At 41.8% G+C, this 17,917-nt stretch overlaps 1 protein-coding gene across 1 annotated transcript in view; it reads right to left on the bottom strand.

Moving 5' to 3' along the window:
* tfap2d (transcription factor AP-2 delta (activating enhancer binding protein 2 delta)) overlaps positions 1–17,917 on the bottom strand; it is a 239,008-nt gene that overhangs the window by 37,139 nt on the left and 183,952 nt on the right. The window contains exon 6 of the mRNA XM_055636379.1: positions 13,933–14,098. Coding sequence (XP_055492354.1) covers positions 13,933–14,098 — 166 coding nt within the window. The remainder of the gene's footprint in view (positions 1–13,932; positions 14,099–17,917) is intronic.

Here is a 17,917-nt window from a genome sequence, read left to right as displayed (position 1 = left end):
AATTATGAATTGCAGCTTTTGTCCAAAACTGGGATTCAGCTCATGTATCTATAGATAACCCAATGAATGATATTATCTGCAAACAATCATTACTTCAAAGGTTGTTGATGTGCTTGTTACAATCTATAAATAATTTCAGTGCCAGGATGAGAACGGAAATAATATTTGGAGATATTATCCTGCACAGCATGTTGTGTCACTGCTAAACAGCAAGTGGAGTTGCCCCGGTGGCTGTTATGAAACTGGCCGATTTAATTATGTGCCAATGTACTTTAGCAGTTCAAGATCGATAAAATGAAATTATATTGTTAGCCATTTGGATCTTACATCATTAATGATGACAATAGTTTTAAATTTAAGGTGTCAAGAATGCCCGACTAAAACATTATTTTAGGTATCCTTGCTTCGCTGTGATCAAATCCTACCAGGATCAATTGATATTGGGCTGCAATATCACCCCAGGCATGCATGGGGAAGTTGTTGATACTTGAGCTAGAAATAGAGCAGAAGACATTCAGGAAATACTTTTTCTTTAAATGTGTTACAGTTTCCCACAATCACTTATCGTTGGGCCAGGATGAACAAAATGCTCTCCAAGCATCCAATTGCTTCCTCAAGAACCCTTCCATATAGTCCTTGACTCTTGCTGAGACATTGTTTCATGTTCTAGTAATTGAGATAGCTATTTTATGGTCAGCAGGGACCTGGTGGGCTGAAGGGCCTGTTTTTGTACCTTATGACACCATGTTTCTCCAAAGTTGGCTTGAAAGGACCATTAAGCATGAGCAATAAATGCTGGTCTCTCCTATAATTCTCACATCTAGTGAGTGAATGAAAGCTGTATGAAACCATCCTCAATTATATATTATTACTAATAATTAGTGTCCTAATCATCTTGCCCATTTGGGATTTTAGAAATTGGAGGCAGGTCTAATCCTTCACTGAATCAAAAAATTTCCCACAATGTCTAGTTAAAAAAATACACTCTACAGTATCTTAGAGAGCTTTTAATTGGTTTACCAAATTTAGAATTAAAGTACTCTTCAACAATTCATGCTTAATAAATTGTGCATGACAGCAGCCTAGATATAAATCCAAGATCTAAAGTCTGAAGACTCAGTTTGGATTTTAATTTTCAAAGCTGAAAACTATTTAATTCTCACAGTCAAAAAATAAGTTGTTACAGGCAAGTATAAATTGTTTTTTTTCTATCATTTCTTTTAAAATGAACAAACAGTCCAGATTTTACTTATCACTTTAAGGCAAACATTTTCAGATATGATTACTCTGATATTCTTTCCAAGCTTGAAGCTGTACTTTTTGAAGCAGTATTCTCACAGACAGGTGTGTAAATAAAAACAATGGTAAAATTAGTCGATTTTGATCCAAAGAGACATTTTAATCACCAAGCATGTGCTGTTACTAGACTTCACCACAAATACCATGGAATTCATCAGATGAATGTGCACAGCAAACTAAAAGAAAACATGCCAATTTAGGAAGAACAGTTATTCCTTTGTGTATCAGTTTAATTAGGGTCAAGTGTAATACTGTTTGTGAACCCATCTGCCACAGATGGCTAGGGAAGCCATTCAAAGGACATTTTAAAGTTGGAGATTGACAGATTCTTTATTAATAAGGGTGTCAGAGCTATTGGGGAAAAGGCAGGAGAATGGGGTTGAGAGGGAAAGATAGATCAGCCATGAATGAATGGTGGCTTAGACGATGGACCGAATGGCCACATTTCTGCTCCTTGAATATATGAACTTATGAACTTATTCTCCATAAGTCTTAGAGAATTTCAGAATGATACAATGGTTACAGCACAGAACAGGCAGATTATAAATGATAAAGGATGGATGAAGGCTGCATATACCAATGTCAGGTGGAATTTAATTCTGCTTAGTTTGATATGATGGATTTTTGGAGACTAATAACACTAGGACGTACAGTACGTGATGCATGTGCGGACGTGGTGCCGACGGACGAGAGGCCGAAGCAAAGAAGTCGAAGCCAAATAACGGAATGGAAACGAGGCCGAAACAGCAATAAATCGAAAGAATCCGAAGACGAAACGCCTACTAACCGAAAAGATGGGACGCCTAAATGCAAACTAACCGAAACGGCGGGACCCAAGGAACTGGAAAGCTGCGTTGCCTAAAAGCAAACTTACCGAATGACCTCTCTGTCAAAACGCCACCTACCCGAGAGGCGGCGTCGCCTACAGGCCAAAGGACAGACTGCCGCTCAACAGAAAAATCCAATAACGGACTTGACGTTGCCGGGGGGTGGGACCTGTCACCGATTGGTCCATCACATCACTGTGAAGGCATGAACATTGTCGGAAACCTCCGCTCCACCCGACCCGCAACCCGAGGAGGGTGGCCGTGGGAGAGTGGGGGCTGTCCTGAGTGATGCACACCTTCGGCCGCTTTCAACTTGGTGCTTGGGTTCAGATTGCCCAGTCACCTATGGCTTGTGTGGGAAAATTAACCCCACGCTCCCATCTCCCCCTTCTCTCTCCCCTCTTCTCTCTCCCCCTCCCTCTCTCAGTCCCTTCTCTCTCCGCTCTTCTCTCCCCCCCCCCCCCCCCCTCTCTCCTTCCATCTCTCCCCCCCTCTCTCCTTCTCCTTCCCCCTCTCTTTCCCCCCTCTCGCCCCCTCTCTTTCCCCCCCCTCGAGAGAGAGAGGGGGGGGGGGGGAGGGGGAGTGAGTGTGTGAGAGAGAGGGGGAGAGAGAGAGAGAGAGAGAGGGGGAGAGAGAGAGAGGGAGGGGGGGAGAGAGAGAGAGGGAGAGAGAGAGAGAGGGGAGAGAGAGAAGAGGGGCGAGAGAAAGGGGAGATGGGAGTGAGGGTTTCATTCTCCCACACAAGTCATAGGTGACTGGGCAATCTGAACCCAAGCACCAAGTTGAAAGCAGCCGAAGGTGTGCATCACTCATGACAGCCCCCACTCTCCCACGGCCACCCTCCGCAGGCTGCGGGTCGGGTGGAGCGGAGGTTTCCGACAATGTTCATGCTGAGCGGCAGTCGGTCCTTTGGCCTGCAGGCAACGCTGCATTTCGGGTAGGTGGCGTTTCGACAGAGCGGCCATTTGGTAAGTTTACTTTTAGGCGATGCAGCTTTTCGGTTCCTTGGGTTTTAGGCGTCCCGCCCTTTCGGTTAGTTTGAATTTAGGCGTCCCATCCTGTTGGTTAGTAGGCGTTTCGTCTTCGGACTCTTTCGGTTTATTGTCGTTTCGGCCTCGTTTCCATTCCGTTCTTTGGCTTCGACTTCTTTGCTTCGGCTTCTCGTCTGTCGGCGCCACGTCCGGGTACCGCGTGATGAATGCTATGACCCTTGGAAGCACTGAGCCATGGAGGGACCGAGGCATTCAAATCCTGCAAAACTCGATAGGGTAGTTAAGAAAACATAGAGGTTTATTGCTGTTATTAGGAACGGACATGAAATAGAAGAGCAAAGAGGTTAATTTACAACTTTATAAAGCATTAATTAGGCCAGATTTGGTTATCTGGATGGATGTGATTACACAGGAGGTTGCAGAAACATTTCACCAGGGTGTTGTTTGGGATGCAATATTCCAGCTGTAGAAACATAGAAACATCAAATAATAGGGTGCAGGAGTAGGCCATTCGGCCCTACAAGCCAGCACCGCCATTCAATATGATCATGGATCATCTAAAATCAGTACCCCGTTCCTGCTTTTTCCCCATATCCTGGATTCCTTCAGCCAAGAGCAAAATCTAACTCTCTTGAAAACATCGAGTGAATTGGCCTCCACTGCCTTCTGAGACAGAGAAGTCTACAGATTCACAGCTCTCTGGGTGAAAATGTTTTTCCTCATCTCTGTCCTAAATGGCTTACCCCTTATTCTTATACTGTGACCCTTGGTTCTGGACGCCCCCAACATCGGGAACATTTTTCCTGCATCTAGCCTGTCCAACACTTTAAGAATTTTTATATGTTTCTATAAGTTTTCCTCTCATCCCTCTAAATTCCAGTGAATACAAGTCCTGTCGAGCCATTCTTTCATCATCTGTCAGTCCCGCTATCCTGGGAATTAACCTGGTGAACCTATGCTGCCCTCCCTCAATAACAATAATGTTTTTCCTCAAATTAGGAGACCAAAATTGCACACAATACTCCAGGTGCAGTCTCATCAGGGCCCTGTACAAATGCAGTAGGACCTTCTTGCTCCTAAACTTGAATCCTCTTGCAATGAAGGCCAACATGCCATTAGCTTTCTTCACTGCATGCTGTACCTGCATGTTTACTTTCAGTGACTGATGTACACCCAGCTCTCGTTGCACTACCCCTTTTCCTAATCTGATACCATTCAAATAATAATCTGCCTTCCTGTTCTTGCCACCAAAGTGGATAACATCACATTTATCCACATTATACTGCATCTGCCATGCATCTGCCCACTCACCCAACCTTTCCAAGTCACCCTGCAGCCTCATAGCATCCTTCTCGCACCTCACACTGCCATCCAGCTTTATGTCATCTGCAAACTTGAAGATGTTACATTTAATTTTCTCGTCTAAATCATTAATCTTATATTACTAAAACTCTGTTCTTGACCGGTTTTGGCTTTCTGTGCTGCGGTTTCCGAGAGAACGCAGCCACCTACGGCCGTCATTTTTGGCCACCTCGCTCAGAGCTCCCCTCTGCCGTGTGTGTGCCGAGGATTTTTCCCGTCGATGAAAATTGACAGAGATAGTAATGTTTTTACAACATTCCCCATTCTCTTTGCTGCCCCTGCTGGAGGGAGGGAGAGGGACTATAAAACCTGCAAGTGGTGTGCCTCAATCAGTCTCTGCAAGTGGCGTGCCTCAATCAGAGCTTTGAATGACACTGACAAATGTCTACAGCACTGTGAGTACCCTTAATTTGGTTTGAAAATGAAAATAGGGTTAGTGAAAAAAAGCACTGGCTGCAAATGGTTGTTTGGGTTTGGGTTGAAGTAAAAAGGCACTACCCCTCCCCCCCCCCCCTCCCCCCCCCCCCCCCCCCCCCCCCCCCTCCCTCTCTCTCTCTCTCTCTCTCTCTCTCTCTCTCTCTCTCTCTCTCTCTCTCTCTCTCTCTCTCTCTCCTCTTTCCTCTCTCTCCTCGTTCTCTCCCCCTCTATCTCTCCTTTCTCTCCATTCTCTCTCGCCCTCTCTCTCTCCTCCCTCTCTCCCCCCTCCCTCTCCTCTCCCCCCCCTCCTCTCCTCCTCTCTCCCCTCCTCCTCTCTCCCCCCTCTCCCTCTCCCCCTCCCCCTCCCTCCTCTCCTCTCCTCTCCCCCCTCCTCTCCTCCTCTCCTCTCCCCCCTCTCTCTCCTCCCCCCTCTCTCCCCCCCCCTCCTCCCCTCTATCCCCTCCCTCCCTCCCTCTCCTCTCTCCTCCCCTCCTCTCCTCCCTCCCCCCACTCTCCTCCCCCCCCCCTCCCCCCATCCCCCCTCTATTATTAGCGTGAGTGGGGATGGGGGGGGGGGGGGTAGTAGTTAGTGTGTGATGCTGCATGCTGCCTCCCCCCCCCCCCCCCCCCCACCCCCCCCCCCCACAACCGCATGTTGGGGGAACAGACCCAACGGGTCTGCACTTGGTCTAGTATACATTGGAAATTACTGGGGCCTCAGCAACGAGCCTTGCGGCACCTCACTAATCACTGCCTGCCATTCTGAAAAGGACCTGTTAATTCATACTCTTTGCTTCCTGTCTGCCAACCAGTTCTCTATCCATGTCAATACCCTACCCCCAATAACATGTGCTCTAATTTTGTCTACTAATCTCTTGTGTGGGACCATGTCAAAGGCTGTTTGAAAATCCATATACAACTTGATAAGCAACTTGATACCAAATGTATACAAAATGACGGGCAGGCATAGATCAAGCATATCGTAGGAAACCATTCCAAATAGCAGAACTATATAAAACTAGCAGGTCGAGGTTTAAGATGAAGGAGTAATAGGTTCAGATGGAGTTTGAAGAATCATTTTTTCCCCAGAGAATTGTTGGAATCTGGAACAGAATGTCGGAGCGGATTTTGGAAATATGCACTTTCACAATATTTAATAAGTATCTAGATGAGAACTTGAGTAGCAAACCAAGTGCAGACCAATGTTCAAGAAATGAGATTATAGATTGATATTTGATGATCAGCATTATTAGAGTAGACAAAAATGCTGGAGAAACTCAGCGGGTGAGGCAGCATCTATGGAGCGAAGGAATAGGTGACATTTCGGGTCGAGACCCTTCTTCAGTCTGAAGAAGGGTCTCGGCCCGAAACGTCACCTATTCCTTCGCTTCATAGATGCTGCCTCACCTGCTGAGTCTCTCCAGCATTTTTGTCTACCTTCGATTTTTCCAGCATCTGCAGTTCTTTCTTAAGCGTTATTAGAGTGTACTGAAGAGCCTGTTTCTCTGTGTTATGTCTCTATGACACGACTCTCTGCTGCTATGGCTGTTTTGAGCTCATATCGGTTTATGTAAGTATATTTCAGTTAGTTCCATTCTCACATCTTTCTTTCTGCCTGAATACACTTAACAATCCTGCAATAGTTTTGGCCTCCATTGTCCCATCATCAGTGTATTTCAGACACAAATCATTTAAAAATCCACATGTTTACCTCTTTTCCCTTATGTTTCTTTTGCCAATCACCTTTATGCTTAAGGTTTTGAACCCAGTGCGAATAGGTTTGTTTGTATAACTCATGGTTTTACATTTTGTATCTTTGGCATCGTATGCGTGAATAGAACCAAAACACTTTGCCAAAGCATTATGAAACAATTATACACTTCACATGCATTTACTAAAACTCTGAAAAAGATAAAACCAGGTAACTAAACTCTTTAGAAATGATTGGACCATAAAGTTTGAATTTGGTTTCTATTTAGGTATATGTGCCCCAAAGTACAATGAAGACTAAACTTTATAGGAGCCAAAAATAGGCATAATCCTTTTATTCATGCATGATGGAATCTAGGCAATATTCCACTGAGAGCGGCACAGTGGTGCACTGGTAGAGTTGTTGCCTTACAGCACCAGAGATCCTGACTACGGCAGCTGTCTGTACAAAGTTTGTATGTTCTCCCAGTGCCTTTGTGGGGTTTTTCAGGGTGCTCTGGCTTCTTCCCACACTCCAAAGACATGCAGGTTTGTAGGTTAATTGGTTTTGGTAAGTTATATATTTTTTAAATCCTTAGTGCGTGGAGGTTAGTGTATAGGGTGATCGTTGGTCAGCGTGAACTCGGTGGGTTGAAGGGTCTGTTTCCACACTGTATCTCTAGACTCTACATTAAAAATGACATCTTCATGTTTTCTGCCTATTTAAATGATTGTAGAATCCAAGTGCCATTAACCATGCTTGCCTGAGATTGCCTGCTGTAGTGGGTGGTCAACAACATGAGTGGTTTGCACCATTTAAATATAGTGTGTGTGTGTAAAGGGAGGTGCACTATATTCAGGTGCCAGATTTTAAATATTAATTAAATGCAGATGTTGGTCATTGTTGATCACTAAACTTCAGTTTGGAAAATTGCTCTCTGAAGGCACTGGACTGATATGTTTCTTGTTGAGAACTGTTTACATCCTCCTCCTATATATATAGACTAATGCAACAATGTATGAGAGCAATGAATTCAACCTTAGGAGTGAAATCTGTAAATAGACCTCTGACATCTGTCCCACAATTTCTGCTGCCAACCAATTTTGAATTGCAGTGGGCAGTGTCAGAATCATAGCTAAACATAATGGAACAAGTTAGCATGAACAATAGAAATAAGAGCAGACACAAAGTGCTGGAGTAATTATTTGGGTCAAAAGGATCGAAGAGTTTTGAATTGTGAAGCCAGAGGAAAGAATGTAGGTGAAGGGGGAGGGGAGAAATGGATGCATGTCCAGGTGAGGCACCGAGGCTGGATGGATGGGAGAGCAGTGGGGAGAGGTGATGGGAGGGGGTTGTTACAAGTTACCTGCAAATGGAGAATTCCATGTTCATTGGATTGTAAGCTACCCAAGTGGAATACATGAAACAAGAGCAGGCTTGAGTGGCTGCACAGTCATCTCCTGATTCCCTCCTATGTATATTTAAGTGAGGGGATTAGCAGAAGTGCTAGGTTCCAAACTCGGGAATCATCAATTTGTATCTGGCTGCTGTGCATGTCTACAGCCACCCTTCACTGTGTGTTAACGAGTGTCCTCACTCACATGACTTTCACACTGACTTGCACTACCAAGAACTCAGGCACACCTGACAAACGTGGACAGCAATGTAAGAGAAAAAGTTGGAATATCTGGAACTAGCTTTTCTTTCAAATTAATAGCAAATAGCAATTATGTATTTTATTAATATGCTAATGATAAATTTATGATTCACATATTTCTCATAAATTATTTTCTATATAGCTTTCCCTTTAAATGATTTACTGAATTATATGTTCTAAGTATAGTCTAATCTCAATGCAGACTCCTTGTACATCTACATCTGTCAGAATGTGTATTTACTGAGCTGGTCCTTGTTAAACAGAATGTGTTCAAATGTTATACATTGCTTCATTTTAAGGGAAGAAATTGCAGCAGATGCATGACTGAGGAAGATTGTTTAATTATTTGTACGAACATATTACTCTTATATGCCTCTTATATGCGCAGGAAGAAACTGCAGATGCTGGTTTATACCAAAGATAGACACAACATGCTGGAATAACTCAACGGGTCAGGCAGCATCTCTGGAGAATAGGAATAGGTGACGTTTCAGGTTGGAAGCCTTTTTCAGGTCCATATGAGACTACTAGCTCCTATATATTGTCTTAACCAACTGAAATTATCTCACTTCAAAAACACGTCATGGTGAAGATGCAGTTCTTACTGAAAGTAGGGGAAGGAATGGTGGTGACGATGAGGATGGCCACCAAAATGAAAATTTAAATAGTTGTTTCTCCACTGAAATTAATTTTTATTCATAACCATCTGTTCAATAGTTTGATCAAGATAATGGACTTGTCATGCTTGCAGATACAAGGAACTTCAGGTGCTGGTTTATAAATATACGCAAAATGCTGGAGTAATTCAGCGAGTCGGGCAGCCTGAACAATATGAATAGGTAATGTTTTGGGTTGTGGTCCTACTTCATACTTATTGTGCTGGTGGGGGGAGAGAGGAGGGGAGGACAAAGTCTGGCTAGACATAGCTGGATACAGGCGAGGGGAGGGGGGGGGGGGGGGGGGGGGGGGGAGGTGATAGGCAAATGATTGGACAAAGGCCAGAGAGGAATAAACAATAGACAATAGGTGCAGGAATAGGCCATTCGGCCCTTCGAGCCAGCACTGCCATTCAATGTGATCATGACTGATCATCCACAATCAGTAGTACCCTGTTCCTGCCTTCTCCCCATATCCCCTGACTCCGCTATCTTTAAGAGCCCTATCTAGCTCTCTCTTGAAAGTATCTAGAGAACTGGCCTCCACCGCCCTCTGAGGTAAAGAATTCCACAGACTCACAACTGAAAAAGTGTTTCCTCATCTCTGTTCTAAATGGCTTACGCCTTACTCTTAAACTGTGGCCCCTGGTTCTGGACTCCCCCAACATCGGGAACATGTTTCCTGCGTCTAGCGTGTCCAAACCCTTAATAATCTTATACAGTATGTTTCAATAAGATTCCCTCTCATCCTTCTAAATGCCAGAGTATACAAGCCCAGCTGCTCCATTCTCTCAGCATATGACAGTCCCCCCATTCTGGGAATTAACCTTGTGAACCTACGCTGCAATCCCTCAATAGCAAGAATGTCCTTCCTCAAATTTGGAGACCAAAACTGCACACAATATTCCAGGTGTGATCTCACTAGTGCCCTTACAACTGCAGAATGATCTCTTTGCTCCTATACTCAACTCCTCTTGTTATGAAGGCCAACATGCCATTTGCATTCTTCACTGCCTGCTGTACCTAAATGCTTACTTTCATTGACTGATGAACAAGGACCCTCAGATCCCATTGTACTTCTCCTTTTCCCAACTTGACACTATTTAAATAATAATCTGCCTTCCTGTTTTTGCTACAAAAATGGGTAACCTCACATTTATCCACATTAACCTGCATCTACTATGCATCTGCCCACTCACCCAACCAGTGCAAGTCACCCTGCATTCTCATAGCATTCTCCTCACAGTTCACACTGCCACACAGCTTTGTGTCATCTGCAAATTTGCTAATGTCACCTGTAATCTAAATATTAACATATATTGTAAAGTATATATTGTTTAAAAAAAAGGCAAAAGATATGCCATAAGGATAGAAGATGTGCAAATTGTAAAGCCTGAGGTGGGAATGTAGGTGGATGGGGAGGAGGGTAAGGGGAGAAGTTAGTGTGAGTCCAGGTGGGGCCAGGGAGTGGGGGGTGGGGGGGGGAGAAGATTTATATGTAGGAAGATAGCTAAAATTGGATAATTCAATGTTTCAGTGTTAATACAGTCAAACTATAAACTACACGTGTAATATAAGGTGGTGTTACTCCAGTTAGCATGTGTCCTCACTCTGGCAATGGAGGAGACCCACAATGAGAACATTCAGTATGGGAATGGGAATGGGAAAGGGAGTTCAAATGATTAGCAACTGGGAGATCCAGCAGGCCCTGATAGAACGGGTACAAGTGTTTGGCAAAATGGACACAGAGTCAATGTTTGGTCTTACCGATGGAATGGAGACCACATTGGAACACCAAATGCTGTAGATGAGATTACAGGAAGTTCATATGAACCTCTGTTTCACCTGGAAAGATCCCTGGATAGATGTGAGGGAGGAGGTATTGGGACAGTTGTTACATCTCATGCGGTTACAAGAGAAAATACCTGGGGAGGGGGCGGTTTGGTGGGAAAGGATGAGTGAACTAAGGAGTTGTAGAGAGTGTGGGATTTGTGAAAGGTGGAGAGGGGCGGGGATTGGAAGATGTGGCTGATGATGGGATCACGTTAAAGGTGGCGGAAATGTTGGAGAATGAGTGTTGGATGTGGGAGGCTGGTAGGGTAAAAGATAAAGACCGGGTAAAATACTTGTCTGCCTGTGGGGAGGGGGAGTAAGAGCAGAACTACTGGACACAGAGGAGATATGGGGGAGGGATCCATCTATGGCAGTTGTGGGAGGGAAACTATCGTCTGGGAGGAGGTCATACTTGCTTGTTTCTACATATCACACTTTGACAGCTTATATATATTTTATCCGTACCATGGTGCATTTCATTAAAACAAAATGTAAGCAGTTGCTCCAAATAAGTTCAAACCATTGTCTGCTTTTCAAACAGATTAGAAATGCTTGACACCTGTGAACTAGATCCTGCCAATTTTGCATTTTCTGAGACCTGGATTCACAGAATAAATTATGTTCACATCTTGAATAAAACACCATCTGGATGAATCACAGAGATTAACAAATGAGAGGGGAAGATTGTATGCTGTAACTGCATGAGGAGATTTGGAAGCTAATATAATGCACCAATTTCTTGTGTCTAATATTATTTTACACTCAAGCAATTAAGATTAAAAAAAAGCTACCCTCATTTAATCTTCTTATTGCCTGATTCTAGATTTAACAATATGAATCAGTATAATATGCTTTGAGCCAGCACACAGACACCAAGGCCATGGAACCACTGTAAATAAAGCTAAAAAACACATTGTTCAAGAACTGCTCTAGGTAATGAACATAAGCTGGAGAAGCACCCAAGAAATTCCCATAGGAATATCGCACACATAATGTGATTAATGCTTGCTTTAATACTTCTTAACCCTCACGATTATAAGAATATTGTCAATTGCTTCTCATCTCCTTTTTAACGGACTTCCTTATTCCAGATAGAGCAGAGTTACAAATGTCTCAGTAATATCAACCTTCTTCTATGGTAAGGAAAAGTGAATTATTATTTCCAAACCCAGCCTTTTGTATCTTTGCTAAAAGTATTAAAATTTATCATGTGTCATTTTTGTATTGTGAATAATCATCCACACGTTGAGATTGTTTAACCTATTTCACCAAAGCCCTTCATATCCATTGGATATAGAAAACATCTGCATCAACAGATTTGTGGAAGTTAAAAAAAGATTTAAACTTACAAAATGGATTCAGCTGAAACTAAGACAAGCTTTCACCTTCTCCTATTAAATTGCCAGTAAAACGCACTAACCTTTGCTTTCAGTAACAAAGATAATAAACTGTTGATTTCCCTTTCCAATAACATAAGCAAGATAACAAGCACAGTTTCATGAATGTCTCCTCTATAATATAAACATTGAGAGAGAATTCAGAATCTTGGCACTAACCCTTGTTCTATAAGATTATAATGTCATAAGTAGAAAAAAACAAGATGCTTGTTCTGCAGAAATATAGCCTTCCCATATAACCATATATGGCTAACCCTTCCTCTGTCAGAAGAACCTGTCAATCTTAAGAAGCTGTCAATCTTGAGGATCTGTCAATCTTAAGAAGCAAGAGACTGAACTATGCTCTGTAGATAAGGTATTGCTGAATCATTGATTATTGGAGTATATATACATGTACTGAGATCATTGTTCCTTTGTGTGGGGATGAGAACTCTGCATAGTCTGTAATCTGCATACTGTAAAGAGTTTTACCACATCTGCCTGGCAAAATAACGATTGCACTGCTTGGTACAATCTGGTTGGCCAACATAATATTAAACAATTGGTATGTAAAAATGGAAACCTAAGCAAATATCCACGGGAACTGACATTTATAGTATCTTGTTAAAACCAGCCATGAACATAAGCAAATGCACTACACTGAATTATATACATGCCTCTCTAATCCCGGATATTTGGAACAAGTCTCCCCCTGGTTGAATAAACTTGAACAATTAACAGTGACCCCTTATTTGTTCTTTGGGGTCCTGGGATTAGGAATAAAACCAAAGGGATCGATTTGAAATGAGAGACACCTCTGAGTCACACTTAATCATAACTACAACGAAAGTAGGAAAAATTATAACTGGCTGAAGGACAAACAGACAATTCATGTTTTAAATTTGCCAATGACACAGAAGGAAAGATCACATGGGTCAGAAAGGAATGGGACACTATGAAAAGCAACAGCTGCCTACTATGGCTCTGGTCCATAGGAGGCAGCATACTGTCAAGAGTTTTACCACACCTGCTTGGCGAAATAAAGATTGTATTGCTTGATCACTTTGTCTGTTTAGAATACTGAACCGCAACAGATGCAAGTTGATTTACTTTAAATAGCGGTTTTATTTGAGCATTTACAGTAATTCTCCAATAGTAACCATACTTGATTGAAGCTTGGAATGAAGCAGGAAACAGCTGGTTTTAAAAGACTTGTAATGCTTGTAATGAATTTGATATACAGGTTGGTCTGGGTAATGTGATAGTTGCTTTCTTAACAATACCTCGTGTTATAGAAAATTATATTGTAGTTGTGTCAATGGGGGAAAAAGCATTAATGGCTAGTGTTTCAGACTCACAATAACAAAATGATATTTATTGCAGGATTTTCAAAACTAAAACTATTTTCATAGCAATAAGGTTATTTTCGTTATCTCAAGCTTAAATACTTGTCTACATGCAATATTGTTTAATAGTATTGTTGTACAAGTATCAATTGAAGTGATTGCTTTTCAATTTCAATGACCACCCACATTTAATGTAGTGTACATATCAATGGTGTATGATTACTGTGACGAAGTTATGAGGAAAGAGGTTTTTTCCCCCTGTACTGTTGAAATTCAAGACAGCTTTTTTTTCTGCAAGACTATTTCCAAAGTATTTTAAGTTGTAAAGTTCTCCAATTCCCAGTTGAAATCACATTATAATGAATGCCCAGGTAATGCAAAATAGAGTTTACCTATCCATTACACGTGTCATGTCCATTTTGTGTTTTGGAAACAGACATCATAGCAGATCCACTTGTACTTAGTGTTAAAATTTACCTCCGTAAGATCCCTCCTAAGAGAGAAGCATTGAGACATTCTGGTGGTGAGAGGCGCCTTTTCACTTCTGCAATGGTCACTTTATATTTGGAAGTGGAGCTGAGTAGTGACAAACGTCCAGGAACAGAACAAAACAGGTCTGTCGGATTCACAACGCATGTGCTACCTGAAAATAAATCAATAGATCATGAAATATGAATAAGATTAATAGACTTCACAACACTAACAGTTAGTTTAAAGACATGCACAAAGGTAAACATCAATTTGAAATATTTCAACATCAATATGCATGTGATCTGAAAAATGCACATTTGGTGACAAGCATGGTAGTATCGTATGGGAAGGAATTGCAGATGCTAATTTAAACCAAAGATAGACACAAAATGCTGGAGTAACTCAGCGGGATAGGCAGCATCTCTGGAGAGAAGAAATGGGTGACGTTAGGGGCCAAGACCCATTTTCAGACCCTTCTTCAGATGGTAGCATCGTAATTAATAGAAAACTTAAATTGTTATGTGATTGGTGGCTTTTCAAGATTAAAGAACAAAATAGTCTAAAGAAGAAATTAGGTGGCTCATCCTATTGAGACGTCAGAAAGCTGCGTTTCAGCAGCATAACAATGTGCAGCCTATTAAAGGGCATCTTCAGATACTCAACCTGATTCTTATGGCAGCAATGCATGCTGATTGACAGCTCTGTAATTCCAATTCTATTTTACCATTATTTATCTCTATTTAATGCTCAATTGTAATATAAACTACAGTGAAGTATTATACCACTCATCACTGTAGACCAAGACGTCAAAATGAAATATGAATTGGGTTGATACAATTCACATTGAGTTCCATTTGCCCATTTAATGGTCCAAATCCCATTTAACATTTCCTGTCCGTCCAAATATCTTTTAAATGTTGTTATTGTACTAGTCTCAACTATTTCCCCTGGCAACCCTCTTCATACACCCACCAACATCTGTGTGAAAATGCTGCCCCTCAGGTACCTGTTAAACCTTTCCCCTTACCTTACACTATGCCCTTTAGTTCTTACCCTGGGATAAAGATCCTGTGCATTCAACCTATCTATTCCCCTCATGATATGCTACATTTCCATAAGATCAACCCTCAGCCTCCTGTGCTCCAAGGAATAAAGCCCTAGCCTGAGCAATCTCTCCCCATTGCTCAGACCCATGAGACCTGGCAACTTTCTTGGAAATTGTTTCTGCACACTTTCCAGCTTAATGGCATTTTTTCCTATAGCAGGGTGAGCAAAACTGAAGGTAATACGTCAAGTGCGGCCTCACTTGCAATTACATGCAATTGAATCTAGGTGAAGTTGGCAAATTAGATCTGAAGTTGACTCGCTAATAGGAGGCAGAGTGTGAATGGAAGTCTGACCAGTCATATATCACAGACATCTGCATTGGGACCCTTAATATTTTGTGACATATGTTAATGATTTGGATACATACATGGGACTTATGTTTGCAAGTTTGTAGATGATATATATATTTTTGCTATTATTGATATTGAGGAGGGTGGTGTTAGACTACAGGTTTAACACTAATGAGGTGGTAAAATGGGCAGATGGAATGTAATCCTGGTACAGGTAAGGTAATCCGCTTTGGGAGAACTAATAAGTCTAACGTATACACAATGAATAATGGAGCCCTACAGTATCTTAGAAATGGAGGCAACTTGGTCTGCAGGCTCAAGGATCCCCGAAGGTGACAACATCTCCATCAAGCCTCATTCTCAGGGCCTGTGGGCCATCAACAAATATTTATATATGCCACAATGTTGGCAAAGTGCAATTTATTGCCATTTATTATTGCTCTTGGAAAAAGTGATGCTGAGCTGCTTCTTGAATCCCCAGTTTCTCACAATGCAGTACAAATCTAGCGTGGCTTATCTACCCTGCTGGAATGGTGACCATCCAAAGTTGGATGTACCCTGTATTTTGTCAATGGTTCAATGTTTTTTTTTTTATTGTCACCTATGCATAGCACAGTGCATTCTATTTGCACAACCCACAAATGCACAATTGACATATTTTCATAAGTGTTATTAGCAGAATTAAGCCATTTGGCACTCAATCATGGCTGATCTATCTTTACCTCGAAATCCTATTCTCCTGCCATCTTCCCACAATCCCTGAAACCTGTACTAATCAAGAATCTATCTATCTCTGCTTTACAAATACCCACAGTCTTGGGCTCCACAGCCTTCTGTGGCAATGAATTCCACAGATTCACCACCCTTATCTTGGTGCCATTTACAAGGGAAAAAGTCCAAAGTGGAAAACCTGGTCCACGTGCTGAAAGTACTGGAGTGCAACTGCACTGGTTGAAGAAGGAAGCTCATCGACATGACATGGATCGGCGGGTCATTGTGGGCCGAAGAGTCTGTTCCTATGCAGAACTGAGCTATTTTTGAAACATTTTTCCAATGGAAGTTTGGGATGGCAATAAATCCTTGGCTTGCCAACATGTTGACATTCACATTTTGTTTTTAATCACTGGCATGTGACCTTGGAGAATGAGGCTTGTGCTTCATCTGCATGATCAGAATAATTTTTATAACAAATTACTTGTTTTGTGAATCTTTTAATTAGAACTATCTTGAACATTGCCTTGAAAGCCTGTTATATTATGTTTGAGATAATTGGAACTCTAATTTATAAATCTAACATCATAATTTACCAATATTAATAATGTGCACCAAGTTTATAGAGCAACCAGCAATTATATATCAGCAATCCTGGCCTCTTCTAGGCTAATACATCAATTTCTAAAAAATTATAATGAAACCATTAACATTTATTTCGAATGTGTTTATAAGTACCACTTATTATAGGCAACATTAATGCCTGTGATCATTTTATTAAGATATAAGGCTAGAAATTATTGTTGTCAACATGAGCGCATGAAACATTGTTACATTTCCATTATATATTTGTGTTCATATGTGTTTGGATTGTGAATTAATAAACACTCATGAATGTATCAGATTTAAGAGCCGGAGTAAATCATTCAGCTCTGAGAGAATCTCCATCACTCATTAATTAATTAATGATATGATGAAGATACTTCTGGTTAGTGGTGATCATATGATTGGGAAGGTTTAGCGGGCTAAGAGCTAAATGCAGGCAAATGGAACTAGCCCTGTATGCCAATTGGGTTGGCATGGACAAGATGAGCGATGGGCCTGTTACCATGCTGTACAGCTCTATAACTCTGCAATATGAGTGAATTTACCAAATAGTTTGAACGAGAGCACTGTGGATCCAAGTCTAGTATTTTAAGCTTAGGTAAGGGAAATTGTGAGGGCATAAAATCAGCACTGGCGGAAATGAACTGGCAAATTAGGTTGCATGATCAGTGAATTGAGGCAATGACAGATATTTATGGTAATCTTTCAGAATGGACCAAAAGATGGCAGATGGAATTCAGTCACTAAAAATGTGAGTTGATGCATTTTGGGAGCTATATAAACACTGGGATATAGACAGTGAATGCTGGGATCCTTAGAAGTGGTGAGGAGCAGGAGGGGGACCTTTGGGTACATGTCACCAACTTTGATATCAATGAGGAACAGGTGACAGCAGTCCCCTGAATCCTGAAGGCAGGTGATTAACAAGACATATGGATTACTTCACTTAAACAGGGCGAGTACAAAACTGCAGGGAGGCCCACCGAGTCTGTGCCAACCAGAGACAATCCCGTACACTTGCACTATCCTATAAACCAGGGACAATTTACAATTTTTACCAAAGCCAATTAACCTACAAGCATGGACTTCTTTGGAGTGTGGGAGGAAACCTGTGCACCCGGAGAAAACCCACATAGTCACGGGGAGAACAAACAAACTTGGTACAAACAGCACCCATTGTTAGGATCTAACCCGGGTCTCTGGAACTGAAATGCAGCAACACTACCACTGCACCACTGTGCCAATCTTCTCTGAAGCAGCGTTAAACCATACATTGG

This window comes from Leucoraja erinacea, chromosome 5 (assembly GCF_028641065.1).
Source record: "Leucoraja erinacea ecotype New England chromosome 5, Leri_hhj_1, whole genome shotgun sequence".
Lineage (NCBI taxonomy): Eukaryota > Metazoa > Chordata > Chondrichthyes > Rajiformes > Rajidae > Leucoraja > Leucoraja erinaceus.
This window is presented reverse-complemented; position numbering and strand designations above follow the sequence as displayed.